Consider the following 20,391-nt stretch of genomic DNA (forward strand, 5'->3'; position numbering starts at 1 on the left):
GTTTTGCAGAAAACAAAGTGTAACTCCTTACCTCCTGTTTAACACTGAACTGGAATGTTCTCAATTTATGCAATTGCCAACACTAATACTGTAATAAACACTTATATGTGAATCTGTGTCCAATTTGTCTACATCTCTGATATTCCTGTAAAATAAATTCATAAATAAGTAATCTCCCATCTCCACCACTCTTCAGCAGTATTTTAAATAAGAGCTTTATTTATTTACCATTTGCTTTCAGAGACAGCTTCATTGGTGTTGCTAGCAAGTTGGGTGGTATTCATTTCATTATTAAACTTAAAAGCATACTAATTCCTTTTATATGAATCAAAGATCAGGTGATTTTTTCATGAAGTAAAGGCACCTGGCATCATATGACTTACTTGATCTTTACATAAAAATAGGTGCCAGTAAATGGTAGCTATTGTTATCATAATAACCACCTACTTTTGGTTAACCTATGTATGCCATCCTCTAAACCTAGTAAACTAGGTGCTCCTACTGAACTATATGAGTATATACTGACCAATGTATTTATAAAGTATTAGCTATGGTCTTTGTACTATGATAAGCACTAGTTCTTCCCAAATCATCTCAAATACTTTTATTGTTCTGAAATACTTATTATTACTTTTATTCTTTTCATATTTGTAAACAGAGACCCTAAGATATACAGCAATTTCCCCATAGGGAAATTCCAAACTCCATGCTGTCATTGCTATACATGACTACTTTCTGTGCTGGCTGAAATCGTACACGGACACCTGAAATATTCGAAGAATTACATGTACTGTTTGTATATCATCCATCCCTTAAATCTATTTCTTCGGGAAAAAAAGAAGAGTGCAAAACGTGACTCCTGGATGTATAGACAAGAACCTAGGACTGCATCTTCTTACACTGTAGATTAATGAACACCAAATAATGGGTGAATGCCAATTTCAAAGAAAAAGAAAGCACTATTCCAGAGATTCTCTCACCTGATCAATAGAATATAAAATTGAAATGTAGGGTATACGTGTAGGAGTTTGTATATTTTGGATATTGAAAAAGATAATTGGCAAAAATAAAACCCACAGAAAATAATAAGTATAGCATAAACTTACAGGATGATTTAGCAACAATATGTGATAGTAGATTTCAAGTGTGTGAACTTGATAGAATGAATATGGAATTGAATTTACTGAATTGAATTTTAATAAATGCTATTCAGTAAGTTGGATACCAATCTATTCAATCTATGCCATCCTAGAGTTCAGAATATCAAATACAAATATTTGAGAATATCAAATACAAATATTTGAGAATTGATCAATATATACATGTATTTTAGAAATCACTTTTCAAAGATGTAGGGAAAATATCAAGGACATTAGGAAATCCTGTGCCTTAGATTTAAATACATGTTAAAAGAAGTAAAGACTTAGCCAACTTATACCCAAGAGTACTGAAAAAGCATACAAATGTAGCTATAGAAACATTGAGAGTAATATTTTTTAAGTCATGTATAATTAGATAACAAACTTTCAAGATAAACAAATGTCCCATATTCAAAGAAATAGAAATTCTCAAAATTGTGAAGTCTGATAAAGTAAGCATCAACACCCATAAATATTCCCAGATGTGTTATTCATAAAAATCAGCATGGGTTCATCAGAAATGAATCTATAAACTATTATCGATAGTCTTTTCTATTAGTCCTTTATTTTCATCACGTGTATTATGTCTTAAATTATACAGTTCACATACCTAGAGGTGAAAGAAAGCTAAATGGATGGCTGGTTCAATGGATAACATTCAAAAATATCCTGAGCAGACAGAACAATAGACCTGATTAAAGGTTAGGACATCAAATTGTGATCATTGTAAAAGTCTGTATTTAGATTCACATAATCAATAAGTATATTCTAGAGGTAGAGATCTGGCATACCAGTGGTTCCTGTAAAAACCACTTGGGTGGTTATGAAATAACCAACTACAAATTCTGTGTGCATAACTATTGTGAATGACAAAAAAATAGAGACAATTCAAGCATTTTGAGATATGTTAATGGAGTATTATCCCAATCATGGACAATAGTAATTTGAAAACTAATTCATATCAAGCAAATTAGTGCTGAGGATTAAAAAAAAGAAACTACTTAAGACACTATTCTTTCTTTAAGGAGCTCACAATCCAAATGTGGGAACAAACATAGAAAAACAGAATTATAAATAAAATGTTTGTTAGTTACAGAAATATAATTAAATAATACATGGAGTATTATTTTAAATTCTCATCACTTAATTTTAAGGTGCCATCATTATTTAGTACTAAAAAAATAATGTAGTATGCCAGGCTCTGTCTCTAACAACAACAACAAAAAACTTAGTATACTCATTTTTTTTTAATTTTTAAAAAATATTTTAATGTTTATTTATTTTTGAGAGAGAGAGACAGAGTGTAAGCAGGGGAGTGGCAGAGAGAGAGGAGACACAGAATCCGAAGCAGCTCCAGGCTCCAAGCTGTCAGCACAGAGCCCAACTCAGGGTTCAAACTCACGAACCACGAGATCATGACCTGAGCTGAAGTCAGACACTTAACTGGCTGAGCCACCAGGAGCCCCTTAGTATACTCATTTTATAAATGAAACCACTGAATTGAAATTTAAATAAACAACCAAAAACTCACCCACAGACAAATAGCTAGTAAGTGTTAGAGTTAAGAAAGGAACACAAATCTTTCTGCCATGGAATTACTGCTCTCAAAATAAGATCAGCACTTAATCAAAGTATGTCCTGCTGAACCAGTGTTTCATGGGCATTAAGTATTATGCACCCAAAGGAAAAGATTCCATAATGAGATAATTTTGAAGAAGACTAAGTTTCCTTACTTATAAAGCCTTTCTAAGACTTTAATATATGATGTGCATTGTGAATCTACTAGAGAAAGGTCTAGCAGGTAGGATTTTCAAATGCATTTAACCTCAGAAGCTTTTTATTCTTTTTTCTTCGTTGAGTATTGTGAGGGACCAATGTCCCATTGAACATCCATTGGGAACTCTGGCACTCTCCAAAACCAAGAAAAATCTAAATGTCAGGGACTAGAAATTTTCAAGGAGAGGGAGGAGCCTTGGAGGGGACAAGATAGCTGTCTTTAAATATCTCATCAAAGAAAGACATACTATTTCACCAGAGGGATGATCTAGATCTAATAAATGGAAACAGATTTCACCTTAACATTTCACTGTTGCACTATATGCTAACTTGGATGTAAATTTTAAGAAATAAAAAAATAAAATAAATAAATAAATAATCAATGAGAGTTTGAAAAAACTACATATGAGAGCTGTCCAACAAAGGTGGCTAATCACCCATGAAGGTTTTACCCAAGAGATTTCTTCAGTGGATGAAAGGTCAGACAACTCTGCTAAGCTTTCTTTTCAACTCTTCTATTTGATGGTTCATTTGCAGTAATTATCAACTGAAGTTTTCATATATTTTGTATTTCAGACTATCTGTCCATTTTTTGCAACATTTTGAATTAACCATTTTGTAGACAGAAGAAATACAGGTTAATGGGCAGAATGTTGCAAATATAGTGCCTTACATCAAAATACACGTAACAACACACATATAATTTACATCCATGCCAGTGAGAAATAAAGGATCTCTTCTCCAACTTAAAAAAAACAGCAAGTGATTTAAATCATTTCAATTATAAATTTTGTGTGTGCTGACTAAAACGAAAGTTTTCTCATTTACAAAAGGAGACAAGGGGACTAGAAAGCAAATATGGGGGAAGCATGGGACCATCCAGTGCACAGATTGGTGTTAGGAGGAAGGAGAAGCTGGGGAATGTGGAAGGCACTCTTCAGATCCATTACTCTTACTTTCAATGTGTCTACACCTGGCTTTGAATGTCATTACACCCAAAGAAAACATAATATGATAGATCACATGATTATCAATGGATTTAACTACAATTCATTTGCTAGGATAGTAAGTTAGACATAGAGTTGTTACCTATTAGTGTATTCCTTGATGATCTGATATATGCTAATCTTAATTGTTTCATTTTCAAATCGACTATTACTCTGGTCCTTGTATATCCGGAATTCAGCTGCTGTCACTGCTTCCCCATGAGGAATTTGAGTCAGATCAAACCTGAATTCTTTGTAATGCCTTCGCTGGTGAGAAAAATCCTTGTCTCTTTCAACTGGAAAAGAAAAAAAAAAGGGAAGGAAAAAAGTTAATCCTTTATAAAGTATGGAAATTAATGGTAAATTCTCCTGCTTTGAAGATGAAAACAAGCAAGTAGGATATTATAAAACTGGGAAAACACTGGAACCGCAGGCTCATACATGTTTCCAGTTGAAGGAAATTCCACAAACCAACAACCTTTATTTCAAAAGCAATATAACCTCTGTGGTTTCATACAAATTCTTGGATCCTAACTAGAAAGGGTATCCAAAAATGTTTTTAAAAGCGAAGGTTGTAAAATGATTACTACTATTTTATCAGGTACCAGAACACAGAGGGGTTCATACAGGAGTTAGGGATATGTAATAGAAACCCCCAGGGTTCCAGGTGAAGTCAGTGATGAGATTTAGCACAGCTGAGGGAGGAAAATAGCAAGGAGGACTGAGAAATTGCAGGAGCATAAGAACTATGTTTATGGCATTGCAAAGGTCAAGTAAATAAAGTAAATTCATGTTCACGAGAGGGATTATTTCTAAAATGCCTTCCCCAGAATTTTTTTTTCTCCTTTCAGCAAATGAAATGTCCTTCTTTTGTTTTAAAAAAAAGCACTTTTATTACTTCTTATACATCGTTTGGTATAACCTCCTTATCCATGGGGCAGCATAAAGGCTTCCAAAGACTTCTGTCTGTTCTTACCCAAAATAGAGAGGAAAACATATTTTCCCCCTTCAGCAACCTTCCCACCAAGTGAAGTCAGAGAACTTTTCCTCTTGGGAACATTATGGAATGTTGAAGAATTCGGGTAGTAATTGTGAGGCATGTTATTATATAACCTGGCTTTGTAAAATAGTATACTATTTGATACTATATCCACTGAACACCAAAAACCATCGTAAGAAATTATCTATGCAAAGGACTCATTTTTAGTAATGCACTATCATGTGGTGGAGTTATGTTTCTCAGTATTGGTAGCTTGCTCAAAATCTCTCTGTTATCTAAGATAATATATAGGTCAGGATCACAAAAATTACACTGCAAAGCACTGGGCACAAGGTGCCTCACAATTACAGCCTACAATAATACTTCTACATATTTCCAGTGATGTGTTCTATTGCTAAAATTTTGTTACAAGAAGATAAAAAATGGGTAAGTTGCGTAAATGAACTCCTAAGTTTCAAAAATTGCAGGAAGATAGGAAAATATCTTTAGGTGCATCATTGAAATCATGTCAACGCTGCTGTAATTATGTGAAACTTGGGGGTCCTAAACAAGAGGAAGGATTAATATTAAGGAAAAGATAAGAGGGTCACGACCAACCAGGAATGAGGGTGGAGGCCATGGCTGCTAGAACTCTGAGTTCCAGGACCAGATGGGTTCCATGTCTAGAGGAAGCTCATGACAAAGGAATGCATGATTCCTGGCCTTCATCCTTCGAAACAATCTTCAGTTTATTTTCCCCAGGAGTAGGAGGCCATTTAGGAGGGCAGGGAGCTCATCTCCACCTCCACCTCCCATACCTAAGCCAGCAAAGAAAAATATAATCTACACCTGGCCCCGGGAAGCTTGACAAGAACAGTGTTCTGGCAGTCGGGCACATACTGACACCATCTCAGCATGAAGTTTTGTTTTGTTTTGTTTTTTTAAGTATCACTACCTTGGTCCTAAGAGAGGTCTGCTCCCAGGAAGATCAGTTATCAGCTTCTCACTAAATAAGGAAAACCATCCCATTTTTAGGATGCTATTTTGGTCCATAATTTAAACTTCTCCGTCTAACCTTCTGCTGGCAATAGCTTAGACTGGTATGAACGTATCTCCCTCTGTACTGTTTGTCCATCCTCCTGACTCAGGTACGTGAGAGGGAATGCGTAAGAGTAGAAAATGCCTACAAACTGGATGTCTAATAACTGAAAGTGCCTTAAAACTTGCCATATTAAAACTTGCCGATTGGGCGCCTGGGTGGCTCAGCCCATTAACCAGCCAACTTTGGCTCAGGTCATGATCTCACGGTTCGTGAGTTTGAGACCCGGGTTGGGCTCTCTGCTGACAGCTCTGAGCCTGGAGCCTGCTTCGGATTCTGTGTGTCCTTCTCTCTCTGCTCCTACCCTGCTTGCTTTCTGTCTCTCTCTCTCTCTCTCAAAAATAAACAATAAAATTAAAAAAAAAAACTCGCCACAACTTTTGTTTACAAAGAACTAAATTTAATTCACTGCAAACTTATTCTTTTCTGATCCTCATTATATTTGGTCACTGTTCTAAGCATTTCATTCATATTAACATATTATACTTTGTAACAACCAATGAGGTATGTTCTCTGATTATCTCTACTTTGAAGGTAAAAAAAAAAAAAAAAAAAAAAAAAAAACTGAGGAGGCAGAGAGAATAAAGACCAAAGAATATGAATTCAAGTAGTTGAGGACACCAAGCTATGTTCTTATGCAGCTTCTGCTTGTAGATTATTACCGTGTCCTAATTTATTAAGTATTTATGCTTTACTAGAGATCTGAAATCTCATATTCACAAGTCCAAAATCCAAAAAGCTCTGAAAACTGAATGTTTAACTTCAAGTTAGTTTGGCAGGAGAACTGGAAATTAGCTGATTTGAGGCAACTTAAAGTCTCTATTTATCCCACTTTCTATAAATATTTACTGCTTTGCTACAGAAATGTTCATGTGTTTGACTAGGTTGCACTGTTCCAGACTCTGCTTGAGGACTTCCATATTTTATGATGTATAAACCAACCAGCCATTCCAAAACGTATTTTTCTATTCTTAAAGTCAATATTTAAAATTCTAAATAACAATCATCATGCAATTTTTCATTAACAAGCATTTTTTTATTTGAAATTTAGACCAAAGAAATTATAGTCCTAAAAATAAGGCCTGAGACACAGGTTAGCATCCAATCTAAAGCACACACCTGCATAATGCAGGTAAGTATTGAATTCATATTATGTAAAGTCATCTACTGTTTTGGAATCCCCTGTGAGATGTTAGTATAATAAAGTGGAAAGCTAGAATTTCAGCTGTTATTATAAAATTTCAGTTTTCTAATCCAGGCTATTTAACCTAACTCCTTAAGGAGGCAAATTTTCAAAGAGTTTAATAAAATTTTATATTAAATATACCACACAAAATAAAGTTGCAGTGCAGATTTGTCCAATGACTCAAATTCCTATATCCTATTGCTTTGAATTATAATTGCACTAGTAAATTCCATGGGACATGTTGGAGTGAATAATGGAATAAAACTTATATTTATATAGCTTTGCACTCCTAATGATGCTCACAAATATTCACAAGGTAAGCTCAGTTACCTCAAAGAGCAATCCTAGGGAGGTGTGAAATATTAATATCCCTAATTTAAGAATAAGAAATTGGGTGATGACAGCTAGGCGGTAACAGATGTCTGTCTTCTAAAGCTCATTATAAATCTTTGTTCAATGTCCATACCACCTACATAATGACATCCTACAGTTCTGTACTTAGAGACTAGTTCATAGCTAGTATATTTACACAATGTTTTTCAGCAATCAAGGATTTGATCAACAATAGTTAATTAGCATCTAACACAAAGAATGCTTGATCCAAAGAAATCTTTCAATAAATACTAAATGAAAGACTATATGAATGGATCAAAATCTGGCTCTGTTTACTAAGTATCATCCTGCTGCATTACCCGATGACAAAAGACATGATAATCTCTTTAACTCTCATTTGTTTGGCACATATTTGTCTAATCCTTACAACCTTACTTATGTTTGTAAGTTTCTATAACTTGCCCAAGAGCCCACAATATATAATTGGGAGAGAATAGATTTCATTCCACAGCCAAGATTTCAATTCCTCATCCCTCAACAACACAACACTGTATTTATTTGTTATTTTCTGGATGTGGTTTTGTTTGTTTTATCTCATTATTACTCAGCAAAGTTGATCTTTCAATGCTTTCATTCTTCTCTGTGATGCTTCTACTTAAGAGGATGCCATACTTTCTGGAATCTGCTCATTATTCTAGAACTCGGTGCCTCCAATATTTATCTGGGTAAATACTGTATTATATTCACTTATTTAATATTGATTCCATTTCTTATCTGAGGAGTTTTTACGACTAAACAAGTGATTGTATTCATAGCTTGAATTAATATTATATAACATCTATATTAATATGCAAGCTCATTCTTTTACTACAACCTTATTTTAAAATAATTGTAACTCACCAGCTGGATCCCTCCATTCTCCAACTTTTTCTCCACCAGACCTACCAGCAGAATAACTTTCTCAAACAGGTTGAAAAAGAACATACAGCCACATTTTATATCCCTTAAGTGTAAGCTTTTTGTAAGAGATATCCTTGCCTTGTTCATATCTGATGATTTGAGTAAAAATTAAGCATTATTTCACCATATATTACATGTGCTACAACCCACTGCTGTTATAAATGTCTTGGAAAGCTTAAAAGCAAGTAAACAAGAAAAAAAATCAGAAAAATATATACATCTTTTGTTTTTTATGCATATTGTGTTAAATATTTGGTCCTTTCAATCTGCATTTTAATTTGTATATTATATCAACTAAATACCATGAGCTTCCTTAATCACCTTTATTATCATTTCTAATAAAATCTGTATTACCAGATTAAAAGATGTAAGACTCCATAAAATCATAATTACATTCCTCTTTGGTAGTAGAAAAGACTCTCTTAATTACTAGACAAACAGAAAACAAATGGAAAAACAAAAAGGAAGGCAAGAGGGTTAGCTCATCGAAAGAAGACCCAGATTTGTCAAAGGGGATAGAATGACACATGTTAAAACATACTGAGGTCAGGAGGTTGACCCTTTTCTCTAGTGAAGACCATTCCTTTTTCTCTTACCATAGATACCATTTCTCTCATGTGAAGTGAAAAAGAGAGTTTGGGAATAAACTTAAGTAGATTTAAAACACACCTCCTGTATCAATCAATTCACCTATGGGAATTGCGTTTAAAAAGAGAACACAATGACCTGCCCAGACTGCTATGTTCATATCTGCTTATATATCTAACAAGGTTCATAGGCTGTATTTTCAGCCATATGTACATTACACTAATGCCACACTCTCTTTACGATACATGCTTGTTTTGAAGATTGTTAGGTGTAAGCCGATGAATATCACCATAAAAGTGAAATAAGGCCATCAATATTGGACTGTTTATTTTTTTTATTTTTTATTTTTATTTAAGATGATGGTTGCCAACAGTTCTGTCTACAAAAATTAAAGAGTTGCTGTACTGCATATATGTTATAACATAATATATATAATATTATTATATTATATGTTATATAATTATACATTATATATTATATATATTATATAATATGTTATGTACTATACATATATGTTATATATGTAATGCATATATATGTTATAACATATATAACATATAACATACATATATTTGCAAACTCAGAGAAAATAAACCATCAATAAGTCAGCAAAATTTAGAATGTTTATCACACAAAATACAATCATAATGATGGTGAATAATCGCTTTCAGGAAGCAGGTTTTTTAATATTGCAAACATTTCCATCTATGCGAACTACCAAGAGCAACTGAAAGCTCACCAACCCTGAGAGAACCAAAGAATTAATTTATTATTACCATTTGGTTTTAAAAAGTGGCAACATCAAAGCACACAAAAGGTAGAATATGAATCCAAAGAGTCACATTCTATAATTAATGGGCTGACAGTAAAAAGAAACAGACTGCCTTATATAAGCACCAAACTACATTCTCAATGCTCTAAATTGCTAACGTTTTGCAAAGATTAAGCTTCTTGTGTTTAAAGACAGCCACTGAAACCTTTTATTGCTAAGATACAACTGAACAGAAGTTAATGACTGATTGCAGTCTTTCTTTTTTCCAAACAGACACCTCTCTGAATGTCTTTATCACTAATAGAAATTGTATAGAAATGTCCCGATTAAAGATTTTTATGTCTACAACATCTGGAGAATATAATTAATTAACAGAGGATTGAAGTTTTATCTATTCTGTGATGTATATGCAGTCTTAAGGAGATGCATTCATGGGCAACCAGCCTTAATCTCCCACACAAGGGCTATAACTTGGAAGACACAAATAGAATCAGTAGCTGCAAGGCAAAGATAGCATTCTCCCAGGAGCCTAGCCAGCTGTTGAAAGAGTACAGATCATTGTTTGCTGCTGAGTGCAAAAAATCATTAAGAGATTACTCATAGAATTATTACTTATCTGTGCTGCATTTTAAAGTTAAAGGGGAAAAAAACATGTGACTACCAAGATATATCACTTCACAAGACATCCTTCACTGACTAGTCCATTGAGAAACATAAACTTGTCCTATAAAGGCCTATTCATTGATCAGTGAGTGCACATGTACATGTTCCTTTAAATGGATAACCATTCCGGAGAGTATGGTAAACTCCAGATTCCAGAAACCCTAAGAGCCTCTTGACACCCCAGTCATGTTTGACTTGAAGGAGAGAAAACTGTCCCCCTGAATGTGCTGTTTCAAAGAACAGTTTCAATGGACTTTCAAGTGTTCTGTAGTTAAAATACTCTTACTTGTACTCATAAATGCTTCATAAATACAGTTTTCTAAAGAAGGAAAAGAAAGGTGAGATGGTTAAATATTTTAAATATCTTAATGAAATGCCTACACAAATTGATTCCTGAATCAATTTCAAATACATGTGATTTTGAAATTTACAAAATTTAATTCATGACCCAATAGGTAAATATTATTTTGCCTTACAAAATAGAAACGACTTAGGAACACAAAGAATTCAATCTTGTATGAAGACAGCGTTAGGACACAATGAAGATGGTACCATGCTCTACTTGGCTCCAGATTGGATGAGCCCAGCATTCAGCCCTCAGTGGTTATTAGAATGCTATAATGATAACCCTTTACATATCAAGCATTGGCATGAAAATGGATATATTTAATAAAAATAAATAAACAATAACAATTAAGTAATTTCTGATTTCATAAAAGCAATATATATATCAAATTTTTGGTCCATCTCCTTTATTGGATGCAGTCCATCTCCTGGCTGTCAGATGGCTGCTTTTCTTTCTCATCTTCCACACATACTCATTTTGATTATCCTAAAACTAGCTACCGTGCTACTTCTCCATTTATTCAATCCCAAAATATTTATTGAATAACTATTCTAGGTCAAGCCCTAAAAGCTACGGAGATATAAGAAGAAAAGAGGTATGTGCCCATGATAAGGAAGACAGACACGGAAAAGTGCAATTGTGATACAATTGTGTTGTGGCTTCCAGGGATAAGTGTAATATAAGGCAGAATAATGAAGGAAGGAACAACACATTGTATAGGAGGCTTCAGGAGGAGATCATTTTGAGCTTGGTCTTAAAGAAGTTTTGCCAGATAAAGGATTCATATAGATGGAAAGAGATTTGGGAGCTTATAGCCAAAGAATGAACAATAAATAGTTCGTTGTCATTGCACAATATGGAATCTGAGCATAAGCAGTGCAATACGAGGAGTGGTAAGAATTTACTGGGAACAGATCAGTTTTTCACTTTTCCCATTCTCATCGATGCATTCTGTATTCTAATAACCAAAGACAGGAAATTATTTTTTTGTAACCAATATCACAGGCAAGTGTATAGTTGACACTTTTGAAAGAAAGTTGGATGAATTAATGATTCCTCAATAATCCCCTTCCTTTCCTAACGTGATAGTTTTCCTCACTTTTTCCTCTAACTAAAATGCATTCCCTACTTTCAGAGCTCCAAATCCTACGTCTGCTTAAAATCTCCATTTCCAGTGCCACAAATACTACTTTGAAATGTTCTGTCCAAGTTAATTTTTCCTGCTGGAGACAGTTTCAGTACCTGTGCACTTTTTCTGTACCTCCCTTTTGATAATGGGCATGACAGAATGCCATACTTAAGAGTGCTGGATTTGAAGTAAAAAAAACAAACAAACTTGAATTCCACTTAATTTACCTAACTTACTAAAGAGTGTGGTATTAGGAAAGTTATTCAACATCGCAATGCCTTTATTTATCCATCTTTAAAATGGAGGTCGATAATAAAAGGCAGTGTGTTGGAAAGGTTAAATGATATTTGAGAGAGTCTTCGTGTAGGTGTCTGCAACACAGCAAGTTCTCAGAAAGTGGTAGCTATCATATTAGTAACTTTCCACTTGCATTGTAATTATTACATCACCATGTAAGTACCCCAGGGGTGAGATACTTTAGAGAAATATCCATATTTTCTTTTTGTTTTGTTTGTTATCTTCCTATTCCTGCACAAACCCCCAAACATGACTTTTTTCTATAGCAAATGGTCAATAAAAGTTTAATGATAGAAAATTGCTACCTGTCCTAAAACACAACCATTTTGATCATCAGAATGTCAGTATGTTTCCCTGGAATATAGGTATATTCATAAATGGAATAAATATTATTGGCTTTTTAATTTGTTCAGTAGTGTTAAAAAAAACTTCAGGCTAGAGCTAGATTTTTATAAGGGTGGATGGATAGAAAATAATTGTGTTTACTTGATACCTTGTTTAGATATTTCACATCTATGAGGTAGAGAACACAGCTGCACATAATTTGATGTTCACATATTGCCCATTAGTCTAATCAAATTTGCTGGTTCTGACGCATCTCCTCTTTAAGGGAGTCTGACAGTCACTTAGTTCTTTTTATCCCTGAGGATCAACAATGCATCCTAAACACAGAAAATATTTTGTTATGGTTTTTATTATAAGCTTTTTATACCAGAAATTATTAATGGGAACTTAAAACAAATGTTCATCTTTTGTGGGTTAGATATTAATATTAAATTTCAAAAATTAGTTGATAGTTAAAACAGAAGATAATACCTGATTAATTCACTTATTGTAATGAAAAATGATTATTTAATAACAAGTGAATATATTTAGTATATTAATAACAGATTTCAATCACACTGTGTACAAATATTTGAGAAAAGTTTGTGTTTGCCTGTAAGAAGTCAACATAAAAGCCCAGCTGTCTGATAATCACCTTTTGGTAAATATTTAGTTCACATGTTTTCTTTACTAGAAAAATCTGTGGGTTTTATAGATTGCCTGGCAGCTAGAGGTCAACCATTCTAATCTCACCAGATTTCACTGAATGACCTTGCAAATTCTTCTGTTCCATCAGTAAAATAAAACAGTCCATTTTTAACCACCTGAAGGTGATAGAGGTTACAGTAAGTGCATATACAGCAAAGAACCTTCCTTTACGTCTTGAATACAATGAAATGATAGTTTATCTAGAGTGAATACTTGTGGTTATCTGACAAAAACAGGTCAAAGGTTTTGTGAGTTTTCTTCTGAAATTGTTCGGTGCCTTCTCTAATGACTGATAATTGAAAACAGAGATGGGAACTATACAATGTGGTGGGTGACAGATAAGCAGTAGATTAATGCCAATACTTGGTTAGGAGACACTAAAAGGTCAGGAGTCACAGGAATTAGCTATTGTGCTACTGTGACAAGACAGACATCAAAAGTCTATTACCCCTTCAACAGCCCTTCCCCAAGCCTGAAATCTATTCTCATTTCCTTTGATTGTAATTAGGAGATAATTTTTATGTCATTATATATACAATGTCAAACTGAAGCCACTCGCCCTAAGTGTACCAAGTGTTAGAGTTTCAATATGTTTATGTACATAATGGATATCTTTTTCATAGCATACTTTTAATGTATTCAGTGCTTATTTTGGAGAATTTTAGAAACATTTTATCCAGCAAAAAATAATTATATTTAATGGGAAGAAAGAAAAGCTTGAATAAATTTGTTTGGAATTTCTCTGTGGAGGAAAAATGAAGGTTAAAACAGAGTTTGCGTAGCGTGAAAGATATGAGAATTTTTTGTAGCTGAACATATAAATGTCTTTCTCAAATTAAGTACTTTAAATTCTAAATTGATATGATACCTTTAATAGGGTTCACTCAAGTTCAATCTGTGGTTTGGTATGTCATTTTGAAACAAAAGCAAACTATAAATTGTTTCCGCCAATAGGGTTTCATCAGTGAAATTTGGTGCATTCAAAGAGGTCACGGAGAAATGTGGTTGTATTTAATGACATATAAAGTTATTAGAGACATAATTACCTGGTTTTATACATTTTTAAGAAGGATAGAATGATATATAAAAATATATCACATATATGCTCTATAATTAATATAATGGTAGCTGATCTATTAGGCAAGGACCACAAGTGGCCATTGGTGCCCACGTTTATTTCCTACGAAGTGTTTATTTGCTGTCTGTCTCCCTGACTAGATTTTAAGCTTGACAACAGCAACACTTTAGCTTGGCTCATTTTTGTATACTCACCTCCTAACTCAATCTCTGGTACATAGTGGGTATTCAACATACATGTGGAATGAATGAATACAGGAATATGCATCAGGTTCTTGTTCCTTTTTTTTTTTTTTTTTTTTTTTTTTTTTTGGTTGGTTGGTTGGTTCGTTGTTTCAGGAGGGAGAATATACAGGTCCTGTTAATCCAACTTAGCCAAAAGCAAAACCCCTCAGCCACTTATTCTTAAATGAGCCCTAGCCATATTACAAAATAGTATTGTTCCTAATGATATATTCCTTTTTTCCTTTCTTCTCTGAAAGGAATTCAAATAAATAATGATAACTTAGAATCTTAATGTCATATATTTATTTTCAGTTTCCACTAGCTACTTTAAAACTTAAAAATATATTATAGACTAGTAGAATCTCTATGATCCTTAAATAGTATATTACTTTTGGAGAAGGAGAGGAAGATCATAGAAAAATTAAATAGCATTGCTCTTATTTTATAGTTATTAATAAAATTGTATTTAAAATAATTAGAAGAATGAATCGTGTCATAGAAGGTAATATTTATGCAGTTTTTGATATAACGGTGAGTTATATGAATCTATACATTGTATTAAAAGATGTTTTCTATAATTGGAGACCTACTTCAGAACATGTGTTAGATCTAATAAAAGATGTAACAGGTGCCAAAATCAATAAAGAAATCATACGATCTTCCCACATTTATTGAATGAGACCACACTGTAATTAGAGTCGAGGGATCCTTAGCGGTCTCAGATCACAGAGTATTCATATGAAGAATCTCATATTTTGGCTGATCTGGTTTCACACTCCTGGGCTTTTCCTTTGTATTGGGATTTCAGGTCAACCACAAAACTCAGAGCAAAATTCATCACTGAGCAGTATGTGGTTTTGAGTTCAAACCATACAAATCCTGCAAGTTTCTTAAGATGCACACCTGGAATAAACAATAAGTCTTCTGAGATCCAAGTCAGACTATCTCATTTTAGATTCAAATTTAACAACTTCCTGAGTCTCCAACTGTATGTTAATTATCAGATGGCCTATTTTCTAATATTTTTGTTGCTAAAACGTTGACATGTTCTTCATATTACTTAATAATCCATCCAACTAACCCATATGCACTGTTACATAAAGGACCAAATTCAGCAACAGGAAAAGCTAAGGGCCAACCTTATTTAAACCACATATTAAATGTGGCTCAGTGTGTTAAGAGTCTGACTCTTTATTTAGGCTCAGGGCGTAATTTCACAATCCTGAGATCAAGCCCTGCGTCAGGCTCTGCTCGGAGCATGGAGCCTGCTTAAGATTGCCTCTCTCCCTTTCCCTTTGCCTCTCTCTCTCTCTCTCTCAAAAAAGAAAAAAAAAAACACATATTACTAAAAATGTGTGAGGGTTAAAATAAGGATCCTTGAGTATTAGAAGTTTAAGGAGATGGATTCTTAGATGGTTCTCCACATCCCACATCTGTGCTGTTCAGTGATTGCTCTTCCCCACTGAGCCACAGTTTGGAAGTTTTCTGGAGAGGGGAAATGGTGGCATCAACAGACACAATAAGAGTGGGATAGGATACTAGAAACACAGGAACTAGACAAACTTATGCATAATGACAGCTGAGTTCCCAGGCCTCTTCTGCCGTTTGATTCCCAGAATGTTTGACAGCCAGGCTTGTGCCCTTCAGAAAAGAGAATGAAAGAGTCCTCTCATTGAAATCTGACCATTCCAGAAGTAGGACTAAGTCTCCATAAAATGGCAAAGCAAGAGTATCTTGAAGAGAAAATTATACTAACAATTTCTATCCATATGCATAAAGCTTCTAATCAGGTTTTTTTAAGAGTATATTTTTTAGGGGCGCCTGGGTGGCTCAGTCAATTAAGCATCTGGCTTTGGCTCCAGTTTGTGAGTTCAAGCCCCACATCAGGCTCTGCTGACAGCTCAGAGCCTATAGCCTGCTTTGGATTCTGTGTCTCCCTCTCTCTGCCCCCCTCTGCTCATGCTCTGCCTCTCTCTGTCTCTCACAAATAAATAAGTGTTTAAAAATATTTTAAGGGTTTGTTTTCTTAATTAAAAAAAATTAGAGAGAAAAGAGAGTGCAAGCAGAGGAGAGGGGCAAAAGGAGAGAGAGAGAGAGAGAGACAGAGAGAGAGAGAGAGAGAGAGAGAGAGAGAGAAAATCTTAAGGAGGCTCCACACAGTGTGGAGGGTGATGTGGGGCTCAATCCCATGACCCTGGGATCATAACCTGAGCCAAAATCAAGAGTCTGATGCTCACAACCAGTTGAACCACCTAGGCACTCCCCTAATCAACTTTTTAATCTTTCACTGTTACCTAAGAGCAGAGAAACAAAAAGATCACTAGATATCTGAGAAAATTCCCTACCTGCAAATATAGAGACAAAGTAGCTTTTTAAAACAGGAACTTGAAGGAACTTAAAAATAAAGCAAACCACTAAAATCCTACCATAACATCATTTAAGAGCTAAGAGAAGGTATTACATTCATGAAACAAGAAGAACATGCTATATAAAACAACAACAACAACAACAACAACAACAACAACAACACATTCATTGCTAAACATCTCTTGGAAATAAAGCTAAAATCCATCTGAGTTTGAAATATTAAGTTGAAAAATTCTTCATAAAGGAGAGAAATTAATCAAAGTCAAAGGAGCGGAAAACAGAAGAGAAGGACTGAACAAAAAAAAAAAAAAAAAAAAGGAAAGAACACAAAGGATTAATCCAGAATTGGTCCTAATAATCATGATTCCATAAGGAGAGATGTGGGTGGGGGAAGAAAATCATCAAAGAAATATTTCACTTCACTGATCGAAAGTGTAACAGTGTCAAGGTTGAAAATATATGCTTTGTTGGGGTGCCTGGGTGGCGCAGTCGGTTAAGCGTGGGACTTCAGCCAGGTCACAATCTCGCGGTGCGTGAGTTCGAGCCCCGCGTCGGGCTCTGTGCTGATGGCTCGGAGCCTGGAGCCTGTTTCCGATTCTGTGTCTCCCTCTCTCTCTGCCCCTCCCCCGTTCATGCTCTGTCTCTCTCTGTCCCAAAAATAAATTTAAAAAACGTGGGGAAAAAATTAAAAAAAAAAAAAAAAAGAAAGAAAATATATGCTTTGTGGACAAAGATTATCCAAGCTTCCAGAGACAAATTACGAATCACATACACAGCGATCAGGAATCAAAATGGACACAGACTGCTCAAAAACAACACTGCAATCTAGCAGACCAAGGGACAAATACTTTCAAAATCATGATGAAAAATTATTTCTACCCTAGAACTCCATACTCAACTAAATTATACATCAACTATGAAGGTAAAACAAGGATACTTTGAGACATGGAATATGTAAAAAATCAGATTCCCCAAAGCATTTTTTAGGAATTTCTGACACAAGTTGCTCCACCAAAACGAGGAAAGAAGCCAGAAAGAAAATGAAAGCATGGGCTACAGGGAAAGGAAGTTTAACACAAAGGAAACGAAGATAATTCCCAGAATTATTTTGGAGGGAGCTCTCAGGATAACAGCTGTACTCCAGGCACAAGGCAAACAGTCCATCTTGGGTGTGACTGAACAGAAAGACATGTGATGGCTAGCATCACAAAGATAGCGTTCCCCATTCATACCACTCTTTGAACTTGACAAAGTCTAGGTGAGCTCAAACCAGACTTGTATCTCTCAGTAGCTTTCCTGACATATATTTATAGAGTTCCTGCCCTCTCCTCAAAGTCCCACTGCCTGGGTCCTCTGAGAACAGTCACTTTCTCCCACAGAATTTTTTTTTTTTAATTTATTCCTCAGCGCTGTATGTTGACCATGGTAAGCCTAGAAACTGAGAATAAAGGAAAAGCTTGCACCTTCTCACTGTGTTTCAGTTGACCTAGCCTTGCCACACTCCATCTCTCCAAATTCCCAGGGCAATACCTCCCCAGAAAGAGGCCTTTAAAAACTGTCAAGCAGGGGCAGCTGGGTAGGTCAGTTCATTAAGCACCCAGCTCTTGATATAAGTTTAGGTCATAATCTTGTGGTTTGTGGAATAGAGCCCCACTTCAAACTCTGTTCTGAAAGGGCAGAGCCTGCTTGGGCTTCTCTCTCTCCCTATCTTTCTGCCCCTCTCCCACTCACTCCTTCTGTTTCTCTGTCTCTCAAAATAAATAAATAAACTTAAAAAAAAACCTGTCAAGTAAATTAAACCACAGTTATACCCAGAATCTATGTTTAGCTCATCTGGAAACATTCACCTAAACACTTAAATATCCAGCTTTGCGCTTCCTATTACTTTTAATAGTAATTGGCTTTATATTTACTTATATGTGAAATATATCTGATAACATGTAAAATATGCAATTGAGAGAACAACATATCCAGATACATGTATATCATAATCCATGGAGCACAGTTTCAAATCAGTATCTGCCCCCTTCGATGCCTGTTAGGAAATATTCCAATAAGCCACTAAATTTTTTTTTTTTATCTTTTATCTATTCTATGCCTCAGTGTTTACACTAATTCCAAAAATCTACTGTTTCTCACTTTTCCTGTGGACGTCTTTCCTTTACAAATAAACCACAGAGTGATTTGATATATTTAACACTAGGGAGCATTTTCAGTAATCCCATCGGCACTGATTACAGTACGGGATGTTTAGAGTCTGCAAAATGCAAGTGTTATTCCTACAATCACACCCAAGTACACCACAAACTGCTCTTGCATAGAAACGAAAAATACATTTAAAGTTCTGTTTTATTTTCTCACCCCTTGATGTGTGATCACAGGGGCAAACAAGGCATAACCCTGAAAGCTTACAAACATCCCTGAGCAGTCTCCTCTACACTGCTCTTAACACAGAGTGACAACAAAAGCTATCTCATAGCTAAGATATGTTTCACGTATGTCCACTTATAACTAGCTTTCTTTTTCTCTTTTGAAAGAAACATACTAAAGCTGAAAATGGTGATGAGAATACTGATTAAACAGGAGAGAGCTGACAGTGATAATGGAACCGGTGAAAGGAATTCATTTGAAAAAGAAGACACTGAATGCACCTGAGAGTTAGGGATTAAAAAATCATTAATATCCATTTGCTAATAAATTCAAGCAAGGGATGTCACAGAACACATAGACAGAACAGCAACTTTAAGCAAAGTCTGTGGCATTCACTGTATTAATGATGGTGTAGAAATTAGAATCTATAGTGTCACCTTTCTTCTTTTTTTATTAAATATTTTTAACATTTATTCATTTTTTGAGAGACAGAGCATGAGTGGGGGAGAGACAGAGAGAGAGGGAGACACAGAATCTGAAGCAGGCTCCAGGCTCTGAGCTGTCAGCAAGGAGCCCAACGCGGGGCTCAAACCCACGGACCACGAGATCCTGACCTGAGCCGAAGTCGAATGCTTAACCGACTAAGTCACCAAGGTGCCCCATGTCACTTTTCTTCTTACTCAACAGAGGATATTCTATATTCAGTCATAAAATCCTAATGAGTTTATGAAGCTTCAATAGATTTTTGTTTGTTTTTTAAAGTTTATTGATTTATTTTTTTTTTTTTTAATTTTTTTTCAATGTTTATTTATTTTTGGGACAGAGAGAGACACAGCATGAATGGGGGAGGGGCAGAGAGAGAGGGAGACACAGAATCGGAAACAGGCTCCAGGCTCTGAGCCATCAGCCCAGAGCCTGACGCGGGGCTTGAACTCACGGACCGCGAGATCGTGACCTGGCTGAAGTCGGACGCTTAACCGACTGCGCCACCCAGGCGCCCCTATTGATTTATTTTGAGAGAGACCAAGGCAGTGCCAGCAGGGTAGGGACAGAGAGAGGGAGAGAGA

At 35.2% G+C, this 20,391-nt stretch overlaps 1 protein-coding gene across 1 annotated transcript in view; it reads right to left on the reverse strand.

Moving 5' to 3' along the window:
• The window catches only part of BMP5 (bone morphogenetic protein 5), a 122,609-nt gene that overhangs the window by 59,716 nt on the left and 42,502 nt on the right, over positions 1 to 20,391 (reverse strand). Inside the window, exon 2 of the mRNA XM_025925454.2 lies at positions 4,005 to 4,197. Coding sequence (XP_025781239.1) covers positions 4,005 to 4,197 — 193 coding nt within the window. The remainder of the gene's footprint in view (positions 1 to 4,004; positions 4,198 to 20,391) is intronic.

This window comes from Puma concolor, chromosome B2 (assembly GCF_028749965.1).
Source record: "Puma concolor isolate L17-30 chromosome B2, mPumCon1.1.hap2, whole genome shotgun sequence".
In the NCBI taxonomy this organism is placed as follows: Eukaryota; Metazoa; Chordata; class Mammalia; order Carnivora; family Felidae; genus Puma; species Puma concolor.